At 36.7% G+C, this 24,146-nt stretch overlaps 2 protein-coding genes across 4 annotated transcripts; one reads left to right on the top strand and one right to left on the bottom strand.

Moving 5' to 3' along the window:
• Window positions 1–4,234: 4,234 nt before the first annotated feature.
• LOC116202550 (nucleolar MIF4G domain-containing protein 1-like) lies at window positions 4,235–10,648 on the top strand. 3 transcript variants are annotated; one of them, XM_031534134.1, is made up of 14 exons: window positions 4,235–4,333; window positions 4,911–4,945; window positions 5,036–5,130; window positions 5,244–6,021; window positions 6,103–6,170; window positions 6,519–6,601; window positions 6,952–7,051; window positions 7,168–7,253; window positions 8,088–8,170; window positions 8,335–8,462; window positions 8,566–8,667; window positions 9,179–9,472; window positions 9,570–9,692; window positions 10,008–10,648. In XM_031534134.1, exons 2-14 carry the CDS (start codon window positions 4,942–4,944, stop codon window positions 10,389–10,391), a joined length of 2,328 nt encoding a protein of 775 aa, XP_031389994.1. In that variant the 5' UTR covers window positions 4,235–4,333; window positions 4,911–4,941; the 3' UTR covers window positions 10,392–10,648. The 3 variants fall into 3 exon arrangements, with proteins under 3 accessions (XP_031389994.1, XP_031389995.1, XP_031389996.1); XM_031534135.1 differs by lacking the exon at window positions 4,235–4,333 and adding an exon at window positions 4,423–4,528; XM_031534136.1 differs by lacking the exon at window positions 4,235–4,333 and adding an exon at window positions 4,665–4,683.
• A 934-nt stretch (window positions 10,649–11,582) lies between these two features.
• Window positions 11,583–17,110, bottom strand: LOC116202551 (5-methyltetrahydropteroyltriglutamate--homocysteine methyltransferase). The gene is made up of 12 exons (XM_031534137.1): window positions 16,951–17,110; window positions 15,294–15,646; window positions 15,116–15,203; window positions 14,652–14,779; window positions 14,173–14,564; window positions 13,914–14,077; window positions 13,457–13,537; window positions 13,188–13,354; window positions 12,976–13,081; window positions 12,630–12,880; window positions 12,320–12,521; window positions 11,583–12,205 (listed from the first exon to the last, which is right to left on the bottom strand). Exons 2-12 carry the CDS (start codon window positions 15,641–15,643, stop codon window positions 11,837–11,839), a joined length of 2,298 nt encoding a protein of 765 aa, XP_031389997.1. The 5' UTR covers window positions 15,644–15,646; window positions 16,951–17,110; the 3' UTR covers window positions 11,583–11,836.
• Window positions 17,111–24,146: the final 7,036 nt, after the last annotated feature.

The following is a 24,146-nucleotide window of genomic DNA, read 5'->3' as shown; positions in this document are numbered from 1 at the left end:
GAAGTAAAAAGGCCGGCTCGAAGTCCTCCATATAGTCGAGAATGGGGGGGAATTGTTGGGCCAGTTTCTCTCCTATATGGAAAATGATGAGGGCAGGTGATGGAAGTAATCCCACATGGAAAAATTGAGAGGAAATCCATAGGTTTATAAGAGATAATGGTCTAGCAACCCATTAGCTTAAGCTTTTGGGTTGCGGATGGGCCCGAGTCTCAAGTAAGCCCATGGATTTTTCCCAACAGTTATTGCTCCTGATGAAGAGTAACAGTGGTAAGTTACAGGCGCCATGACGCGTATCTCGTGATTGTCCAACGAGATATCAACGACAGGGATAGATCCGAGGAACAAGTATGGGACTGGACGACCCGAAGAATTGTCACAGGAGATGCTAAACCTGGGGCCGCAGTCCCTTCCGCCATCTGTGGTGCCGAAGGGGTAAGGAATGTTTAGGTCGCTGCAGTGACTCATGCAATTAGGCCTGGTTTGAGCTGCAACCCACAGAAACGGAGCTGATCCAAAAATTACCATAATTGTGACCCCTCATACTAAGAAAACTCTTGGATTAAGCATCGATGGGCAAAAAAGAAGTCAATCCAATATTCTAAATCCTGATACTTTGCTTATTCGGATCGGAGTAAGTTATGCCTGAACGAACATATCATGAAGCTATATTTGATCTCTCCCCTCTCGGCTCTCGCAGTACGTTTTTACATATAGATTTATAGAGAAATCTTATCGTCCTCGCTGAGGAAGGAGTCGGAGTCGTGTGCCACCGGAATTCAGACTCGAATGGCAGCTCCAGCTATCAACACTGCGACACCCACCAACCCCACGTCACAGCCTCTGCCAGCGCCGCCGGCTGCTCCCCTGGACTCAATCTCCGCCGATTAGCTCTCCGTCAAGGCCGCCAACAAGCGGTACGAGGCCCTCGTCATAGTCCGTACAGCCGCCCCACAGGCAGCACCCCCCTTCCCGCAAGCGCAGCAATGCAGGATCTGGCCTTCTGTCAATCCTTGCTCCAAGTGGTCTTCACACCGGAGCTCCGATTCGCCGTCCTCAAGTTCCTCAACCGCCTCTTCCACTGCTTCTCCGCCTACTGCTACTCCCTGTCAGCTCCTTCTCCCTTCTCTTTACTTCTTCCCCTCCTCCTTCCTCCTCATACTCGATCTTAGAGTTTTCTTTTACTTTTTAAATTTTTTAAATTTTATCCTTTTTTCAGAAGAAAGAGAGGGAGATTTTTTTATTTATTTATTTCATTCAATTTATTTTAATTTTAAAAATCTTAAAAATAATTTTTTATTATTTTTCTGTATTTTTCTAATATTTTATATATTTTTATTGGACTTTTTCGAATTTTATATCTTTTAAATAATGTGGCGCACTATGATTGATCTTGCATAACAAAAGTAACAAATAATATCTGCCACATCAACAGTAATTGACGGCGTTAATGGCAAGATGACGGTTTATACTATTAAGTAGTAACTTTGAAACAACATTTTGCACTATCAAGTAGCACAAAAAAAAAACTTTTTGTACCATATTAAAACATTTGTAAAACTTTTTGGACCACGAGTGCAATTTATCCAGAAATTAATGATGAAGAAATGACAATAGAAAACAAAGGAGATGAGTCATGGTTGCGAACGTTGTCATGGGATTTGAGATCGCATTCTCGCAACACCGATGTGGAATTACAAGCTTAAGGTGGGACAAACGCTGTATTTATGGGGCATTTTGTACATTGAACTTGAAAAATATCAATTATATTGAGTTCTTTCAAAATACCGAAAAATCTTTTAATTTTTCGAAAAAATAATAATATATTATTACATATAAATAATCAAAAGTACGTCAAATGTGAATAAAAAATTATAGTAAAATTCGTTAAATTGAAGTAGGTCAATTAAATGTGGAACTGAAAGCTATCGAATGGAATGATTCGAGAAGTAACTATACTTTCCCAATGTGTACATAGACTTATGAAAGAAATTAATTAATTAAAAAAATAAATGACATATTTCATTAATTTATTATTTTCGATTATCGAAAAATATAATTCGAAAATATAATTTATAAAACATCAATTAAAAATATTATAAATCATAATTTCATTGTATTTTAAAAATATATTTCACAAAAGATTAGTGAAAAATATATATATGTAAAGGCCGTGTAACGGATGGGTAGAAGGACTAGTTATAAAAACTAGGAGAGAAGAGGCATTTATTTTCTTTTAAAAGCCTATATTAAGTTTTTATTTTTTGGACTTTCAAAAAACAATGAATTGGGATATGATCGTTATACAGTGGAAGGCGTCAATTTCTTCCTATTATCAACCATCTTAGTCAATATAGGTTCATCTTTAAGAACAAGTTTGTTTGAATTTAAATGATCGTTATGGAGAAGGCAAAAAAATAAAAATAAAAAGGTTGTCCATGGAGAGGATGATATTTTTGTCTCATAGCTTATCAATTTCATTTAATTAAGTTGTACTCTCTCGCTCTCATTTAATAATTGGTTTGGAGTATTGTTGCTGAAATAAAAGTAATGAAATATAATTGCTGAAAAATAAGTATTGATTTTAAAATAAGTAAAAGTGTTTTGAATGTAACAATTTGAAACTAGTGAAATTAAAATTAATATCTAAAATAAAAGATAAGGGAAAATAATCTTTATAAATATCTATTAATTTATTGGAAAAAATCACGTTTTCAATCACAAACATAAGCCAAATCATGATTTTAAAAGTACTCACCAAACACTATTTTTGTTTAAAACTCAACAAAATAAGTATTTATTCAACTACTACTGTATCTGTTTCTGCAAGGGTCCCTTCAACGATCGGCCCATGGTGAGAGGGGAAGCTATCCACCATCTTTCTTCGCAGAGTTTATACATTTTCTGCATTATTGTATGGAATTAATGTCTGTACGTGGTATAATATGATATGCGCTAAAAAATTTTCAAATGTTTTTAGATCTCCTTGTAAGAATTTAAATTTAAATTTTCAATTAAGAATATTGAATTGATGTAATACAAATTGACTGAATATTATGGGAGGGAGGAAGACACAGATTACATAAAAAGGAGAGAAAGAAGACGCAGATTTCGGAAAAAAGGAGAGAAAGCGGGAGGAGGACGGAGATTACATAAAAAGGAGAGAGAGAGGGAGAGAAAAGCATTCAGGAAAAGAGAGGGGGGGTGGGGGGCAGAGAAGTGGAATGAGCGGCGAAGTGATTTCTTTTTCAAAAGTTTAAATCGAATTATTAGCTCTACGTGAAGTTAACCATCACGAAATGTTTCTTTTGTCGTAATTCGGTAAGACTTTAACTCAATTTGGTCACCACAGCCCTATCAACACATTAGTGAATTAAGTCCAAGGCTCACAGAATCATGAATTACGACCAACCATCGACATTTCATAATACACCCATATAGTGGCGAGTTCTACATTCTCGATAAGATTCGAATTCATGATGTTCAAATGAAGTGGTTGAATCTTAAACATTATATCACCGTGCTGTGGCGAGTGGTAAAGTGGTGGTTATATAAATTTTTTAATTTATTGAATCACTTTATATTGGGCAATATTTGAAAGTTGAAAGTTCGGCAAACTTTTTCTCCTTTTTGTAGCTGGACTGGTAATTAGATGGATCATTTTGCCAAGAAATTTATTAGTCTAAATAGTACATGACGCTTGCTAAATTTATCAGTTTGTATTGAGATATCTTGCATTAAGTTTGCAAGCTCAAAAACCTACCTAGAAATTAATGATGAAGAAATGACAATAGAAAACCAAGGAGATGAGTCACGGAAGCGAATGTTGTCACGGGATTTGAGATCACAGTCTCGCAACACCGATGTGGAATTACAAGTTTAAGGTGTGGCAAACGCTGTCCTTTTAGCCCCACCAAGTTGACATCGTAGACAACCCTCAAGCATATCCCGCCTTTGCAATCGAAAATACAGAACTCATCGAGCCTTGATTTATCATATACATTAGTGAAAGCAATTATATAATATAATATAATGAATAATTTGACTTGCGATATCGCGCGAGATTCGGCCCTAGTAAATATAAATATACGGACATAATCAACAAAGGAAAAGGTCAAGCAGACTGTTTTTAAAAGCCCATATATTGTTCCTAGGCCTGTCTCCCAACCTCTTAACAAGGCCCATATAGCCCATTTTAGAGGCCCATTTGGCCCTTTTTATCTCCCTCCCGGAAGCCTGAACTCTCAAGTTCTTCTCCTCCGGCTCGTCTTGTTGTACTGCCGCCCGTTCTCCTCCTCTGCTCGGCCGTTGCGGTGTTTGGCGGGTGGGAAGCTGTGTAAGTTCGCGGCCTTTCCTGGCCCCTGTTACTAGTTTAACCAATGGATTGAGAGATTGATTTGTGACCGAGTTTTCCCGTTCATAGATGATGATGGCGATGCAAAGCAGCAGAAAAAAGTTCTAATTTTTATCGTGGAATGGGGAACAAACTGGCTGTTATATATTGATTGATTGTTCTGGAGTAGATAGATAGGTATATCCCCCAACTCTCAACTGCCCCAGTTGCCCCATCCTCGGTTTGGGCTCGGATTGATTTGTGGGAAGTTGCTAGTTACATGTTGAAAGCAGTTCGGACTTTTCCAGTCAGCTTGTTGAGCAAACAATTCTTCAGTTTTGATATTTTCTGTGGTATCTTTTCTATGTGTTGTTATCGGTCCAACCAATTGATTAGTAATAATCTTTTCAGTGTTCTTAATTGATGCGCATGGACTGTCATTTGAATTTGAATGGGTTGCTCATGGCACTAATTACTTTGTCCTTCATTTTTATGAATCTTTCTCCTTCAATTAGGCTGTCGAATAAGCTTTCTTTGTCAATATGTAAAACTGATATGATTGTTTTGGCTTCATTGGCAGTCTTCCAGTTGAAAGGATTCAGTTGTGCAAAATGGGTAAGGCCGGGGTCCAAGTTATATTAATCTTAATCTGTTTCAGGTTCCGCTTTAGTTAATAGCATTTGATTATCTCTTAATCTGATGCAGGGAAAAGTTTGCCTGAGAAATCTCGCTGCGAAAAGCGTAAAGAATCCAGATCTGCCAAGAAGCGAAATTTATACGAAGCATGGCTGGAACATCAGGTTTTTATGCTGTCTTTATCCACTTTGTCACTTTTTTTCTTCGTTTGTTCAGATATGGTTATAGGACTTGTTGATCGATTGGTTTCACGTATATACGCCATTAATATTTGCAGAAGTCTCAGAAGTTAAATAAAGCATCTGCTGCTCTAAAGTCGGCAAATGTTGAGGAATCAAAGTCATTGTCTAATAGTAAAACAAGGCGAGAGAATTCACAGATCCTATCCGACCCCAGGGAAGATCAGAGCTTAAAACCTTCGGACATACTGAAGAGAGATGGAGTTAATAACGATTCTTACAAACATCAGGGTTCTGCTACGACTAAGATTGGGAAAGTGAAGAAGAGTGTGAAGAGAAGATCAAAGGCGAAGTTTGAGGAGTATCTTCTGAAGGATATACAGCTTGCCAATACATATGCAGAAGAGGATTTGGAGTTGGAAAGGACACTAGCGAAGAAACTCAAGGTGAAGGAAGGAAAGTTATGTGGATTAGATGATGGCCTAAACGAGTTCTTTGAACCACTGTCTGATCTTGAATCGGAATATGCTGAGGAAAATGGTTTAAAGCGCCGTAAGAAAAGAAGCTTGGGTAAAAAAAGTAAGAGGCAGGAATCAGACTGTGCTTCAAACGGTACACCTGATTCAATGACAGGAGCCTCTGAGTCACAAGATGTTCCAGATGAAGTTCATTCTAGAAAGGGCAAGAAAAAGACAGAGACATTGAAAGATGATTCAGAATCGCACCTGCCCAAGCCAACAGAAACATCTGGAGAAGAAGAAGTCCCTGCCAAGCCCCCTGTAGCAGAGGCTAAAATGAAATATATTGCTCCTCATTTGAGAACTTGTGTAGGATCGGAGCCCAAAGAGCATTCACAACTCCATAGACGTGTAAGGGGTATGGAATGCACTTAATCCTTTTTGTCGAGTTTATTTCTTATCCTGATTCATGTACTTGATAAGTCTTGCCTTTTTCTAGGTCTTCTGAATAGGCTTTCGGAATCTAACGTTGAGTCTATCACGGGAGAAACAGCCACAATCTATCAGGTTAGTTATGTGGCTCCAGATGAAATATTTAATATGTCGATACATAATGACCTATTGGTTTGAGATTGTATTCCATCCTACTGTTGGATCGATGTTTATGAGAGTGTTTTCGTGTCTCAATTCATTTCTGAAGTTACTGGTCTGATGGAGTAATTATCGCTTGCTGTTCATCTATTCTTCTTCACATTCGATCCTCTTTGATAATAGTTTCTGTAGAAAATCAGAAAGTAGATTTGATAAGTTCTTTTGGATTTATTTGTTCTATCTGTTAAATGCTTTGAATGCTCGAACATGCATGAATGGTGGATCCAGTTTCACTTAAGGCTTTTCTGTTTTACATATATGCAGTCACTTCCTCGCAATGTTGGTTCCCAGATTTTAAGTGAAGAGGTTCTGGCATCTTGTGCAGGAGGTCCCCGTGGCAACGAACAGTTAAAATTTACACATACTATTGACTCATGCTTGTCTTTTCTTGATCTGCATGCATTAGTACGAACAATGATACTTTCCAAGTTGAGAAGTAGACTGATTCAAGAATCATGCCTTTGTCTTTTCTTTGTTTTTCATGAAGTTATGGTATTGACACATCTATTGGTCCTAAAATTAAGCATCAATTGGAAAGTCAATCGTTCCTGTCGTAGACAGATAATGTTATGAGACATTATGCTAGACAAACTTCTTGTTCAGTAAATAAGCGAAGCACCAAGCTGGTGTTGCCATATTCATCTGTAGGTTATTCCTGACATTTATTTTAAAAAGAAATTATTTTTTGTCTTTGAAGGTATGCTGCTGTTTTTGCAGCCTTTGTTGCTGGCATGGCTTGTTTGGTTGGTGTAGATTTCAGTGCAACGCTTATGGCATCTCTTGCCAAATACTTTGAGGTATGCCTCATTAAAGTGATTATGCAGAATTCTCCTCCATCTACTTAAGTGATTATCTGGTTGTTATATTGGAGTTTTGGAACTTATTGTTTCTGTTGTTGGTGCTTGCTTTATAGGATGAATATCTGAAAGAGAATAATCTTTCCCTCCGAAATCTTACTCTCTTGCTCTCTCATCTTTGTATATTTGGAGTCTGTTCAAGGTGAGTGAGCTAAATAGTCTCTGGAAGTACAGTTTGCAGGAAAATTTTGATTTGACAGAGCATTGCATCAAAAATATATTGTGGGGTTGTTATAACGTCATGATATCATGTTTATCATTTGCATTTATCTCTTAATAGGATGAAAAAGAAATGACATGGTGATTATTTGTAATTGCCTGGTAGATGTTCTTGTCGAAAGAAGAGAAAATTTAAATGTTTGCCCTTAGGTTATCTTGCGTTATTTTGTTAAGGGATTTGGAGTTTTCTATTCAAAAAGGGCTTTATGGGTTTGCCGTAGTAAATCCCAGTGAGTTATTTTGAGTAGACAAACAGGTCTTCAAACTTGTCTCAGCCTCTTTCCTTACGTACTTCTTACCGCTAAGAGATTTTTGTTGCCATATATTTTTAATCTCAGTTCTGCAAGTATATTCCTAAGGAAATTTTTTTTTTTATAGCCATGGGTTTCACCAGTAAGTAATATATTGTATCTACCAATCCCAAAAGGGCCAAAATAAAACCATAAAATAAAGTGATATACACACTTAGCATGGGAAAAAGCTTAAAGATTGAGCAATGCTATTAACATATTGTCAAACATTTTTCCTCTTCCAAGCCTAGAGTACTGAGCTTCTGTTTGGGGCAAGTGATTGTCAAAACTTGTTTTCCTTGTTAATGGAGAAAACTTCACTCCCATTGAATTATGTAGAAAAATGCATACCAAGTTTTGCTAGGAAAATGCCTTGTTCATAATTTGAGTTATTACCTCTATGTTGTCCATTTTATGGAGCCTTGGAACGCATGGAATAACCTATATCTATTCGTGATGATTTGCAGCGATTTGATATACGACTTTCTGATCACTTTGAGCCGACGTTTGACAGAGATTGATGTTGCTACTATCTTGACTATTTTACAAAGTAGGCCCTTTATGAAATACCATTTCTGCTTTCTCTGTATGTTTGCATCCTCTTTAAGATTTTTTTTAGCAATCTTTGCTGTTCTTTCTGAACCTATCTTTAGCATTTGCACATGTAATAGAATATCATTCTGTTGTGCCTAACCCAACGTTGTAAATGTCAAGGCTGTGGAATGAAGATAAGAAGTGATGATCCCACTGCCATGAAAAATTTTATAATGAGTGTCCAGAATAAGGTCAATGAGTTGAAGGCCTCCACTGAAAATGGCCAAAAGAACATTAATGGCAAGAGGGTGAGTCTTTTCTCCACTTTTACCTCCAAAAGCAATTATTGCTCACAATTTTTCCCTTCCAGTCCTTTTCTATTTTCAAGTATCTTAATGTATTATGTTACAGATGGAATTCATGCTTGAAACCATATGTGACCTCAAGAACAACAAGAAGCGGACTAAGGAGGATTCTGCACCTCATACAAGAATGAAGAAATGGTTGCAGAAGGTCTGTTTTGTTTTATTTTCCCCTTCTCAACCGGTTCTTATATCTTCTATTTCATGCTGTCACTGTTCTATTACCTTGTGGTTCCAACTTTAGTTTCTAGAGTTGGGTCTAATAAGAGCAAACTTTTGACTACATTGCTTAGGGTAGTTGCCTGCTCTAGCTCAGCAGCAAGTAAATATTAGTGTAACATGTACCAGTATGCTTCAATTATGGGAGTACCCATATAATCCATTGTGATTTTAAAAAGAAAGATGCATCAGACTTGCTTAACTAATAAAATTGGATGGATAATGCTAATATTAAACTGTTTGGGGACATTGATCAGTTTCCTTCGGAAGGCCTGATGAGTGGCACTGAATAATGTCACTGAAATTTATTCTTTTAATGGTATTGATCATGCAGTAGTTTCTCTTCTATATCAAGGAGCAGCCGAAATCGAAACGCATTGACTAATGATCATGAGGAGGTTTGGTATTGTGGAAATTGACTAATTTCAATATTTCTTGTCCAGTTAAGAGTAGAGGACGTTTTAATCAGGGGAATCAAGTGGAGTAAGCTGCTTGATCCCAACAAGAAAGGCCAGTGGTGGTTGTCTGGGGACATAGCTTCGGTGACTGACAATGTAGCAGAGGTTGCAAGTACAATCGACAAGGAGGTTCTTGAGGCCCGAAGAATGCTGGAGCTCGCATCTGCCCAGAGTATGAACACGGATGCTCGGAGGGCTATCTTCTGTGTAATTATGAGTGGGGAGGACTACATTGATGCTTTTGAGAAACTTCTGAGGTTGGATTTGCCAGGAAAGCAGGTAGCCTTTTATCAATGCTTCCCAGTGGCAGTTGCTTTTCATGATATTGTATGGGTATCAAAAAGAATTGCTTACAGTGTACTTTCACGCATCGCAGGATAGAGATATTATACGGGTTCTTGTGGAGTGTTGTTTACAGGAGAAAGTATTCAACGAATATTACACAGTTTTGGCTTCTAAACTTTGTGAGGATGACAAGAACCACAAGTTCACTATGCAGGTACTTTGTCGAACTCCTCATTCAAATCATTCTGCCCATTATTTCTGAAAATGCAGCTTTGTGCCCTAATTTCTGCAAATGAAAAATGTCGGCGATAGTTGAGAATAACCTTTTGCACTCTTGCATACTCGTAAAATGAGGGATTATCAATTTGGTTTGAATTTTCCTAAACAATTAAAGATATATGGCAGAAGCTGATTGGAATTGTCTATAGAATTGCAGCTCAAACAATTTGTGCTTTGCATTGGATATCGTATCCCCTTGATTAAGCTTTAGATAAAGGCAGTGACACACTTCTCCGGTTTTGATTCTCAGTTTTGCTTTTGGGATCATTTCAAAAAGCTGGAGGAAATGGCCCTTCAAAGGTCCATGCACCTAGCAAAGTTTGTGGCCGAAATGGTGACCTCCTTCACCCTCTCCCTTGCTGTCCTCAAGACCGTAGATTTCAGCGACCCTGAGCAACTAAATCCGAAACGGATCATGCATTTCCGGATGCTATTCGAGTCTATATTCGAGCATCCTGAGAGTCTTATCTGGAATGTGTTCTCACGTATTGCAGTCGTCCCGGAGCTCGAGCCCCTCAGATATGGTATTGAGTTCTTCATCAAGGAGTATGTCCTGCGGAGCAATAAAGGGTTTGCAGCAAAGTTCAAGGTCATGAAAAAAGCTCTCAACAACGTGGAAGGCATCCTCATGTGAATTTTGCAGTTAGAACGATGACTGCTGCCTTGTGCAACGCTATTGTTGGCCTGGGTAAATTTTTGCAGGTTAAATTAAGCTGTAGTTTGAGTAGTTGCGAAAACCAGAAGTATTCATTCCAGAAACGAAGTTAAAGAGGGTTTATGTTAACCCTGGAAGTGGAATTTTCCAGTGTACATTGTATCGGCTACTAACTATTGGTTGGAGGATGTTTGGATGAAGTAATACACCATAGGCCATTCGTTCATGAACCATAATGATCAGAGTACATCAAGTAAGATCTTTGTCAGCTCTCCGTCCAACAGATCGACAATAAGAAATACTCGAGTCTGCCAATAAGAGGAGTCCAATGTCTGCAGAAGAGCCACAAAATGAACAAAATGTTCCTGCAGCCTCGTATGCGTCTTATCTAATGCGCACAAAAGTTGGCTTCTTGATAGATATGATTCCTTCTAGAACCCTGGAATCTACTGGCCAGTGACCTGCAAGCTCAAAAGCTGTACTAAGGTCAGATTCCCCGTCGTCCTCCGAGTACTTCCAGGCAACACACACTGAAGCAAGACTATTTATCTGAATATAGGATGGCTTTGGACACGGTCAAGGATATCCCTGGGTATAGATGTTCCTCATGTCCTACTCCCCATAGGTGACACAATGGCATACCGAGGCGTTTACATCATCAGGAGTGAGAGGACCAGTGATGAGCTGCCTTAGGGGGCCAACTCCCCGTAAGTTGTCGCCCCAGAAAAGGGTTACTTACAGTCCCTAATCACGTATCTAAGGCCATTGGAGCAGTCAATACGCGAATCCCTGTAGTGCATAGGATTCCAAATTTAAGCAATCTTCTCTGGTTTTGTTCTACATTGCCCTTTAGAGTTAAGGCTCAAGTGGGAGATGGCCCAGTCTAAGATGGTCGAGCCAAGGTTTGCTGGCTCAAGCTGATCTCAGCAATTGCGTCTCGGGTGGCTTCAACCTGGTTGCATTAGAGCAACCTAACCTGATGACAGACCCGGTCCGGGTGGACCGAGCCCCATCCCAGTTTTAGACGCTAAGGTGGCTCAAACATAGTCAGGGTTCTTCAACCGGTCTGGATCTGGGTTGTTACTTGCTCGAATGATGAACCCTCTAAATCTTTTGAAGAGGCAATTTCGAGTGATCAGATAAGACAGTAGTGGCTCTTTCAACTGCGTATGCAAAAATTGATAACTTGCAATAGCTCATTTCGTTGAACTGGACTCATAATATCGTATCATGTGAAGATAATCCCAAGGAAAACGAAAGGGGAGTGTAAAATTCGGGTGAAAAAAGACAGACAGAGTCCGCCATCAAGGATATCATCCCCCCTAATATTTGATCATGGAGCTCAATTATTAGACAAACAACACACCGGACCTTAATACTCTTAAATAAAGATATCAAAACCCGATCACCAAGACTCCCATGTCTCACTTGGCGCAGGCGAGCTGTGTGCGGAGGAGCTTGGCAGCAGCCACCATGTTCTGGAGGGCCGGCTTGACCTCGGCATACTTCCGGGTCTTGAGACCACAGTCGGGGTTGACCCACAGGATGTTGCTCTCGAGGACCGCAAGCATCTTGTTGATCCTGTCCGCTATCTCCTCTGTGGATGGTATCCTCGGAGAGTGAATGTCGTAGACTCCTGGGCCAATTCCAGCCCCGTACTTCACCCCCTCGCGGAACACTGACAGCAGCTTCTCATCAGACCGGGAGTTCTCGATGGTGATGACATCGGCGTCCATGTCGATGATCGAGTGAATGATGTCGTTGAAGTTGGAGTAGCACATGTGGGTGTGGATCTGCCGAGTAATTAATTTCACGACAACTCAGTCCATTAACACCAAAACTTATAAATTAATGAAATCATTTACCATAAAAGTTAAATGGGAGTATTGAGAGGTTAGATGGGAAACCTGAGTGGTGTCTTTGACGCCACAGTTGGTGATCCTGAAGGAGTGGACGGCCCAGTCCAAGTAGAAAGCATGTTCGGACTTCCTTAGGGGCAACCCTTCTCTCAGAGCAGCCTCATCAATCTGGATCACGTTGATCCCGGCCTTCTCAAGGTCCTCAACTTCATCCTTGATGGCCAAGGCAATCTGATAGCAAGTCTCGAACCTATAAAACAAACAAAATTTCGTAAACACCACCAACATTCTACAGTTAGTGAAAGATATAATAAGGTACTGCCTTTCAGATCTTTTTATTGTTGTCTATTTTTGGTACCTGGGTTGATCATTTCTGACAAAAGACCAGTTGAGGATAGTGACGGGGCCAGTAAGCATTCCCTTCATTGGGCGGGAGGTCATGCTCTGGGCTGTGGAGGACCAGAAGACAGTCATCGGCTTGGGACGGCTCACATCACCATAGATGATTGGCGGCTTCACGCAGCGAGATCCATAAGATTGCACCCATCCGTTAGCAGTGAAGGCAAAACCCGAGAGCTGCTCCCCAAAGTACTCGACCATATCGTTTCTCTGCAATCATACAGTTTCCAACATTCAGTACAAGTTTGTGAAGGATGATGAAAGAGTAGTGTGGATTCTATCAGATGTATCATTGGAATGCCGACCTCGGGCTCTCCATGAACCAAGACATCTATATCAAGCTCCTCTTGGAGCTTGACAACTTTGCTAATTTCCTCCTTGATGGCCTTAACATACTCTTCCTCGGAGATCCTGCAAAACAAAAATGGTGAGTGGTCAACGGATTTATCTTAAAATAGATTAGTCTCCCTTTTACGTTTGAACAGGAAAAGTAACATGGAAGAAGACATTCACTCACTTGTTGGCCTTGTATTCACGGCGGACCCTCCTGAGCTCAATGGTCTGAGGGAAGGACCCGATGGTGGTGGTTGGTAGGATAGGAAGGTTAAGCTTCTTCTGCTGAGCATCTAGCCTAGCGCTCACATTGGTAGCACGGCGATGATCAGAGCCCTTCAAAGCAGCAGCCTGAGAAAGGAAAGATCAAAATCAACAAATGTTATGGAACGGCACTACTGAAATTTTGTGCAGAAAGCAAGTTGTTAGGGAGGTTTGGATGGAGATACTTACAGCCTTCTGGACAGCCTCATTGGTCACTCTTGGGGAGGACCTCCTCGAGGCCTGAGCAGCAGCATTAGCAGAGAAGAATGCCTGGAAAGGAAGCCCAAGGAATGGTCAATTGGATGAATACCAGGATGGTTCTCCCAGGCAAAGTGAGTCCCTCTCGTCGTTCAAGATATCAATTAGATCAATAAGTAAAGCTGTTTTATTTATCCTCTTCCACATCATATCATCCAGCTAAATTTACCCAACGAGGTCATAAAATTTTCAAAACACTACCAATTTTATTTGCTGAGGAATCATCCCAAATCCTTGGGATATGTAAACAGCAGTTAGTGTTAAACACCTACTATTCAGTCTAAACTGGAGAGGGAAATGCCAAAAAGAGCAACAGATGGGAACATCCTGCCGGTGCGCTTAACCTTAGCCTCTGATCAGCTATCATTTTTATGATAGGAGTATGTACCTCATCCTTTTGTCCGGCCAAGGCCTTGGCCAAGACATTCACTTCAACAACCTTCTGAGCGGCAAAAGCAAGCCATGACTTGATCTCCTTGTCTAGTTTGGGCTCATTGACCAGGTCAACAGCAGTGTGCAAGAGGGAGCAAGAAGTGGACACCACAAGCTTGTCTGCATAGGGGCAGATGCAAATATGATCATGATCAAACTAGTAAATATCAGATTGTGAAAGTAAAATCTGAAGTCGAAAGGAGTCAAATGTATACCTTTGCCAACAATGCCCTCAAGTGCCCCGAGGATGCTTAGAGAAGCAGTAAGATCATTGGCCCAGATATTCCTACCGTCAACAACTCCAGCAAAAAGGTACTTCCCCTTGGGAAATTCAGCCTTGATCAAATCAAGGGTCTTAGTTCCACGAACCAAGTCAAATCCGAATCCAGTGACACACTTCAGAGAGGTCAGAGTTTTGTAGGCCTCAGCAGGCACATCAGCGAAGTAGGTCTCGATGACCACATTCAAGCCAGAAAGTGATGATTCCAGCTCTGAGTAGGCTTCAGTGAATGCTTGCAACTTGTGAGAGTCAAGATCCATCACTAGGGTGGGCTCATCGAACTGAATCCACGAAGCACCAGCTGCCTTAAGTTCGCATACAACTTCCCTGGATGGTTCAATCAACGTCATAAAACCAATCAGAGCTGAACTCTATCTGCGTGAGCTCCTCTAAACAAGAGTGCTTAATTCTTACTTGTAGATTGGAAGAATCTTGCCAAGGAGGGATAGAAGAGAGAAGGTCTTCTCCACCCCCTTGGCAGGCTTAGATAGTAGCAAGTATGAGACAGGTCCAATGAGGACTGGGACAGTGTCCACTCCGAGCTGGACAACAGAGAGAATCAGCACCATTGAATCAAATTAACAATATTCAGGCAACGTAGTAAGAGCTGCAAGCATTTACCAAGAATAGAACATTTACCATTTTGCCTTTTGATTATTAAATATTAATACTTATGAGGTTGCCCACATCATTTATGGCCATTTACCCTTTTATATATTCTATACACATATATAAGCACAATCTATGAATCTACTTGGCACATACATTTCAAGGTCAAAAGAAGATTTCCTATAAGTTGCCCATGACTGAACACCCAACAGAAATACAGGGAAGGAAATGAAGGAGAAAGGAAAAACTTGGTTCACGTAGACACCTACCGCCTTGGCCTCCTTGTATTCATTGACAGCCTTGTGAGAAGCGTAAGAGAACTTGACATCGGGACCCAATTCTGGGACAATGTAATGGCTGGATCGAAACAAAGCGTGCATTTGTCAATATTACAAGCTGCAAAACTTTTCAGGTGCATGGCAGATATTAGAGTTAGTTTTCACTTACTAGTTGGTATCAAACCACTTGGTCATTTCCATAGCAGGGACAGAGGCATTTCCTCGGGCCATGGAGAAGTACACATCAAATCCAATCTCTCCTCCATTCCAGCCATATCTAGGAGGGACAGCCCCGAGCATGGCAGTGGTGTCAAGTACCTGGTCATAGTAGGCGAAGGTGTTGCTAGGAATGTACTTGATGCCAGCCTCAGCCATCTGCTTCCAGATGGAGGATCTGAGATCAGCAGCCACCTTCTGCAAATCCTCAGCGCTGCTCTTCCCATCCCAGAATGATTCCAATGCAAACTTGAGCTCTCTCTTGGGGCCCATGCGAGGGTATCCAACAACGTGAGACGCCATTCTCTGTTAGTCACATTTACAGAAATCCAACTTTCAGTTGCATTAAATTCAATATAATGTGTTATTCTTGATGTAAAATTCTTCCAAGAATATTTGCAGCTGACTATATGTACGTCGAACAGAGCTTTATGAGAAGCCAATCGATTAAACTATGACAGAAAATGGCCCAAAGTGAAATCCATCTTTCTATGCTTCGTGGGAATAACACACCCATCTCATTAATTTAAAATACCAAAGTGTGCATAGCTTTTGTCAAGAGAGCTATCCAGCAAAAAAGCCCGGTGTACTATTTTAATGTGAAATTTCATGTAGGGAGAGACATGTAAAGAGACAATCACCTAGATCATGTTGCATTGGAACGTGAAAGGAACGGCAACATCAGAGTGAGACATTTATATAACAAAACGAGGAACAGACAAATAAATATACAGCAGATCTACGGATGGAACAGAAACAGACAATACAAGATGCTTCATGTCCAAGCATTTAAATCAAGGAACCATTTAAAAAAAAAAAAACAAGATTCAACAAGACGTGCAAAGATCAGATACGGATCAAGGCAAAGTCGCACCGAATTCAGACAGTTACAGTAAGAAGCAAGCCACTGGAGATTAGCAAGAGATAGAACACTTGATCAAACTGAAAATTTCAGCACAAATGCAAACATACGAGTGGAAATCTGTCTAGATACAGATCAAGAGAAAAATAAAAGCAGAGATCTAATCGTCAAAACTTCTCCAGCTCTACACTAGTAGGAGGTCACTGAATGTCTGACCATACAGTTTATGCAGAACTGAGAGCTCACAAAGTGGACTCAGTTAACCACAACCGGTAAATCACAATCACGAATTGCAGATAGACAGAGCTTAGATAATTCCATGGATCTTAGCAGAACAGTGAGTCACACTTAAAAGAGTGCACCACGGAAATGCGTTCACTCCTGGGCGGAACTCAATGTAAAATCCAGCGATACTGCAAATTCAGTGAGATCAAGCAAACGTTTATGCGCAAGGGAAAGTATAGACATCACGAAAACTCCGACGAACTAACTCTACAGCTCGACGGAGATCCGCTCCCGATCGCAAGTCCAACAGGACGCTGCGAACGGAGAAGCACACGACGACAGAACACTCAACTTCATTCCTCTGCGACATAAGCACTTAAATAGGACTCCGGTCACAAGTCAAGAGGAATTCCGAGATTACGAGCAGAGAGAACGACGCAACAGCTCGATCTCGGCGCCCTCCGGTTAATCAGTCGATCGGAGAAACGGAGCAGAGGAAGAAGGAAGGGGAGCGCTACTGTACCTTCGTGCCGGAGTTGTAAGGACAGAGGATTGATAGTTGGTAGAGAGAGAGAGAGAGAGAGAGAGGGAGAGAGGCGCGAGAGGAGAGTGGTGAAAGGGGGATGATTATATAGAGAGAGGGGCGGGTTGTGGTGGGAGGGGAGTGGTCTGGTCAGTTGGTGGTGGAGATGCGGACGTTGGGTGATTGATTGAAGATCAAGTGAATTTGTCTCTGTGGAATGGGGAAACGTGAGATCTCGATGTCAGCGGTTCCTCTTCACTCGCCCCTTCGGGGCGCGTGAGTTTCAATCCCACTTCTTATATACATATATGGGCTAAATATTCAACATAGATCTATGCTTCTATATCAATTATTAAGCTAGTAAAGGAAAAATAAATGTTTAATTTCCTAAAAATATCATTGTTCATTCTTTGGAAAATTAATTTTTACCTTCCATGTCTAATTTTCTTCTCATTTCTAAATCTATTTCTTAATAGAGAAGCATTAACTAAGAAATGATTACATGCCATATTCTTGATCCTGGTGATAAGTACTCTCTTTTCCTAATCGCATGAATTTCATTTTTTTATACCCTATTCTATTTATATTTAAAAATAAAGAGAGAAAAAGTATCACAAATGGCAGATGGATCAGGTGGTTAGAAGTGGCCTTTTTATTCATTTAATCTCAAGTTTGAACGTGGACACCTTTTGTCTCACTTTCTATTGTCAATATTGAGAATGTTAATCTTATACAGAAAAAATAAAGGAATAATTATGGATTTATATGATAATTGAGTACTAATATTTATTAATTTGAACTTTTAGGTGAAAATTATCTCAAACCTATATAAACCTAATAAAAATTCAAAATGATATCAGAGTTCAGAGGAAAAAAAAATAATCATGAATTTATAGGGTAAATTGCATTGGTTGTCCAAAATGTTTTACAAATATTTCATTATGTTCCAAAAAGTTTTTTTCGCTACATAATGTAATTGTTCCATGATGGTACAAACCGTCAACTCGAGTTTGATGTCGTCAAGCCGACGCTGACGTGGCTACTATGTGTCACCTCCTTGCTGACGTGGCCGAAAAATTTTAAATAATTCTAAAAATTTTAAACTTTTAAAACTTTTAAAAATAATTTTAAAGTTTTAAAACTTTTAAAAATAATTTTAAACTTTTAATTTAAAATTAAAAATAATTTTTATTATTTAAAAATTAAAAATAATTTTTATTATTTTAAATTAAAAATAATTTTTATTATTTAAAAATTAAAAATAATTTTTATTATTTTAAATTAAAAATTTTTTTTATTTTAAATTAAAAATTTTAATATTTTTTAAATATTTTCTAAAATTTTTTTTTTTTTAAAAATTTATAATTTTTCAAAATTTTAAAATAAAGTTTTATTTTTTTCTAAATTTTTACTCTTTTTGTATTTTTTTTATTTTTTTAAAAAAAATTAAAAAAAATTTAAATTTTTTAAAAATAATTTTCAAATTTTTCAAAATTCTAAAATAATTTTTTTTTTTTCTAAATTTTTACTCTTTTTTGTATTTTTTTTATTATTTTTTAAAAAAATTTAAAAATTTAAAATTTTTTAAAAATAATTTTCAAAATTCTAAAATAAATTTTTTATTTTTTTCTAAATTTTTTCTCTTTTTGTATTTTTTATTATTTTTTTGTATTTTTTTAAAATATTTTTGTATTTTTTTCAAAATTTTTACTCTTTTTTTGTATTTTTTATATATTTTTTTGGACTTTTTAAAATTTTATTTTCTCTTAAATGACGTAACGCACTATGATTGGTTCCTCGTAACAAAAGTGACATACAGGACGCGCCACGTCAGAAAAATGTTAACGGCGTTAGGGCCAATTGACGGTTTGTACCATTATGAAACAACTTTGAAACATTTTGTACCATCATGTAACGAAAAAAACTTTTTAGACCATAATGAAATATTTGTAAAATATTTTGGACCACCAATACAATTTCCCTTGAATTTATATGAGAATTGAATACTACAACTTAAAAGCTCAAATAATCAAAATCTTCCATACTAAATATACTTACCCGGTACTCATTTTCCGCAACATACCCCTCTCTCTCCACTTTCAACGTCTCCTTAAACTTTCATTGCTAATTTTTAAAATTTTGCAATTGCATCTTTTCTTTTTATGTTTTCACTTGTTCCTTTACTATCATAAATTTTTAATACATCTGCCTATCAAAAAAAATTGTTATAAATCAATGTTCATCTCTTCCTTTACTGATTTCAAAAAAAAACATATATATATATATATGAAGTCTTTTTATACTTTGATTTTTTCAACATTTCTTATATATGATTTCCACACGTAGCATAGGTATACGTAACCTTTAGTGTGTCTATGTATATATATGTATATATATATATAGATATATTGGTATTTAACAGAACCTCTGGCATAAAATAAGAACTTAACTCTTTTATCTTATTTTGATCAAGAAAAATAAAGAAAAGAAAAAAAGAAAAAAAAGGGAAAAGTTAATGTTCCATTTACATGTGATGATGAATGAAATAGAACTCGTGCACGTAGCATGGGCACGAATTCTAGCACGACGTTGTATATATGTATATATATTCGGTGTGTATTCTAATATTCAAAAGTTCAATATTAAGAATAAATCTCTTTTAATCATAAATTTTTCACATTCATATATACGTGTATATATATATATATATTAATCAGATGACATGCATGTTTGGTAGAAGCTACTACCAAATATTTTGTATTTGCACAAACAAAAAGAGGTAGAATATGTTTGGTGGGTATGCCTACCACCATGGTACCATATGGATAAGTTAATTTGTATTTCACTCGGTCCCCATGGACTCTTGAGTCTGGCATGACTTGTCATGTTATGTCCACCTTATCCCAACCTCAATATTCACAAGAACGTCACTCGGGCCCCGACCAAAATTCTAATTGGTGACACCTAAGATTTGCTTGCTATTTCATCCGCATCATCCCAATATCTGATAGCTAGCCCCACTCTTGTAAATTTGCCTTGAATAATATTGTTCGTGCTCCAAAGTTCTCAAAACTATAATTAAAATGTAGAAAGTATCGAAGATGGTATAACGCGCTCGTATTGACATATATTTTCACATAATAACTAAGAGGTTTCATCTTTTATACTCATTGTGGGACTAGTCATGCTCATCAGATATTAGGTTAAGATTTCTATTTCACAGTACTAAACTCATGAGCCTTCCTTATAATCGTGACATGTAGAAAGTACATATATTTACATATTATCTTGAAATTTTTCAGTTGTTACTCTTGCAATTTCGGAAATTAAATATTAAAGGTTATTTCTCCTCTCGACAAGTGTGTTTTCCGATATTCGAACTTGCGTTCTCCTCTTTACGGGGGTTAGAGTTGTTTACTACTCGATCAAGTCGTTATTGGTAGATATATTTACATATTAGACATTCCTATATATGCGTAATCTTGTTTGTCAAATATTACTTGCCATTGCCATATTCCTAGACCTGACTCTTAACTCCAAGAATTTGGACCAAATTCTCAACTCTATATCTTATGCGTGCAACTAAGATGTGGCGACCACTGTTATACTTTTTATTTTGAATAGCTTAATTCACAATGTTTGGGCATTTCAATGGTAACGCTACCAAAAAAATAATAATTTGTAGCCTAATACCTTCTCCTAAAGAAGACTTTTCAGTTTACGCATAAAAAGTGACAAAAAGTGGGTGGCTGGATTAGGTGAAGTAAATGGGTCAAAGGACAGAGGGTTATTGCTTTAGATAAAAGTTTGGGAGAGATTTTTCTTATAAAACAAAAATATATCCAATAAGTCTATTATGTTAATAATAAAGAGTGCCTTTTCATTAGTGCAATATGACAATGACACACTATGAAAGTCATTCAATCATTCAAAAGCTAAAGAGATTTACTAAGAAATAAGGTTTAGTGTAATAACATATAGTTTGTCGACTTTCAGTTAGGACCAAACGTTATTTTTTTATTTCTTATCGAGTGAAATATCTTAATCCTTTTATTTTCATCACTATCACATGTGCAAATTAAAACTGATAAATTTATTCAATGGTGCAAAGCTTATGAACTTGTGATCGCAACACAATTTCACAGTGGACCACGCCATTCTGGACCCAATCGGTCCTCAAGCAATCACGCTCATAGAGTCCTCACCATCATGCAGATAATAATAGGGCCATATCGGGAAGGAAATTACAACATAAACACCAAAGGATTAAAGGAAAATGTTTAGAAATTACATCTATATTTAAGGTGGGTTTACAATAAGTAGGATTAAAAATATAAGTACGATATTTATAAATAATTTTTTTTGTTTTATTTTACTTATTTTTTTACATAATTTACTTGAATTATTTAAAAATTTTCAAGAAAAGACATGTATATATTGGGCAACCCTTCTAACCATACATATCATAGAATTTTCTAAATATTCAACAAAACAGCGAACCGGTCTACCTGCCGGAGTCCAACTTCTTGCGCGTGTAGCTCACCACCGTCTCACAGTGGGGCTCAGCTCAGATCTCCGGGTCATCTGTCAGGATGTCACGTGACGGGCACGCCCGTGGATGGTCTCTCCACAGTTTTCTAGTTGACATTTTAGAAAAATCTCCTTTTGTTTTTTATCTGACAAATTTTATTATGTCGGGATCTTAATTCCCACCACCGTCCAACATTACCGTTTGCGGTTTGCAATCCCCTTTCATGTTCGAATTTAATTCTTTTGAGAAGAATTGCATCGAAATATTATATATATATATATATATAACATATGTATGAAAATAAAATTCGATTTACCACATCATCAATTATATAGTAAGGAAATAAATACATATTATTTTAAAATTTTATTAATTAATTATATAGTAGAATAGATAGATTGTATACACAAGGGGAAAAAAATATACAGTAGAATATATAGGTATAAATTATATACAGTGGAATATATAGCCCAATAAAGATATTAAAATAATTTATATGGCCATATGCATATATGCCTTCTAAGTTTTATTGGTGATGTCTTTTACATTATATCAATATATATTTGCATTTTCAGTATAAAAGTTGAGAATTTTGAGGAATATTATGTGTGCAAGTGGAATAAACTAATATGCTCAAGGATAAATCAACCAAGCAGAACAGAGCAGCGGCAGACAGAAAGAACAAATGAGAAAATCGTCTGTCAAGAAACTCCGACCAGCACGAGATCAAGCCTCGATTGGAATATCAAACGAAGTCTGATTGAGATGAAATTTTGGTAGCCGCCTCACGACTTCCGCTGCTAGGTTTTGAACGATCAAAAGTTTAATTTAAGCTTGTAGGTGTTGTTTTTGCTAAGTTTGGAAATCGATCTTTTCGGGTGACGAATTTCAATTTTTGTGATTCAAGAGAGCGTGTCTCTTGAGTTTGGATCCTAGGGTTTGTCCTTGATGAAAAGCTATGTGTAACCATTATTGTTTTAGTGAAGTTGACTCGAAATTGGTCCCTTGATTTTTCCTACGTTGGGTTTTCCACATTAAAAATCTCGATATTTATCTATCTTCCTTAGATCATATTTTGATCATACAAGGCGAGAAAGATTAACTCGTTATTATACAAAATCTAATTAATTTTACGTTGATGAGTATTAGCATATCTACGTTAACGTGTAGTTTTAAGTAGGTTTAAATTTTTTATAGATAATATATTTTGTTCAATTGAAATATGTATGATTAGCTTCATATTGTTTGATGAACAAATTACAGTCAGACCTGTACTCTGGAAGATTGATGGAGTTAGCATTATCTTTTCAAATTTCTTTGATTTTTAAGAATATTTCTCTCAACATTAACTATTTTTTGCTCAACTTATACAGTTTTATGATTTCTTTTAGTTGTAACTGCGAGATTTATATTTAAATACAATGATTTCTCTGGAAAATTCTTGGAACAAAGAAATTTGTGATACAACTTAATTCTCTTCCTTCACTCCCCGTTATAAATTTTGTGTTTTTGAACTATTTCACTCGTCAATAATTCTTTTCCTGTAAAGTTTCAATTCAAAATGATGTACAATATATATATAAATTTTTTGTTAATCTTATCATGCATGATAAAATTTTAATATTATTTTTTTCGTATTTTCTATAGATTTTCTTTTTCTAATATTATACTAGGTACTATTTATTAGATAAATCTTCAAATTATTATCTTGCAAGATATACTTTATTTTCACCATCAATTGGTTATATCAGGCCGACTTTTCATGAAACTTTTAGATTATTATGATACAAATTGAAATTCAAAGAAATCATACGCAACTCGTTTTTACATTTTAAATCTTTTTTCCAATTTTTCAATTTACATAAAATCTCGATCATCTATTTATGTATAACAACCACATCATTATTTCAAGATTCTCTTTATGATAATAAGCTAAAATAATAATATATAGTAGAAAATTATTATTGTAATTATTCTAATCGTTTTAAAATGCATACTTGAAAATTATTATTGCAATTATTCTAATCGTTTTAAAATACATACCTATTTTTACTTAAATTTAAATGTATACTTAGTTATTACTTTTAAATTTTCTTGATAAAGTTCATAAAATAGAACATAATTTATCAATTTTTCTTGATAGGTGATACTTCATCTAATCTTTAGACTTTAAGAAATTATGATATTTAAAAATCCATATTACTTATTTTCTATGTTTGGAGAAAAAAATTATTAGTGTATTAAATATCTATATATATATTTACTTCAACATTGTTATCCAAAAAATAATAGGACTTTTCCTCCTAAAATTTTATTTATATAATAAATATTATAAATTTAACTCTCTTAATTTATAATTATAAACTCTTTTTTTTTGAAAATTTTCTTATGATAACCAAATCGGTATGTGTTCATAATTGAAATTTAGAATATATATATATATATATATATGCATGCAAATTTTCACTAATCATTATGTTATCTGATAAATATATCATTGAATGTAATTCATGTACCCCTTATGATTTTATATTTTATAATTTATGCCTATACATATCATTGAATGGAATCAATAATTTTCTTACCAGGAATCAATTTATTTCTCCAAATTTAATTTTCTTAGATAACTATCTCTAATTACTTTGATTTCCTAAAACAATTATTA

Source organism: Punica granatum, chromosome 4 (genome assembly GCF_007655135.1).
Source record: "Punica granatum isolate Tunisia-2019 chromosome 4, ASM765513v2, whole genome shotgun sequence".
NCBI classification, from domain to species: Eukaryota; Viridiplantae; Streptophyta; class Magnoliopsida; order Myrtales; family Lythraceae; genus Punica; species Punica granatum.
The sequence above is the reverse complement of the archived record's forward strand: the minus strand, read 5'-3'. Positions and strand labels throughout refer to the sequence as shown.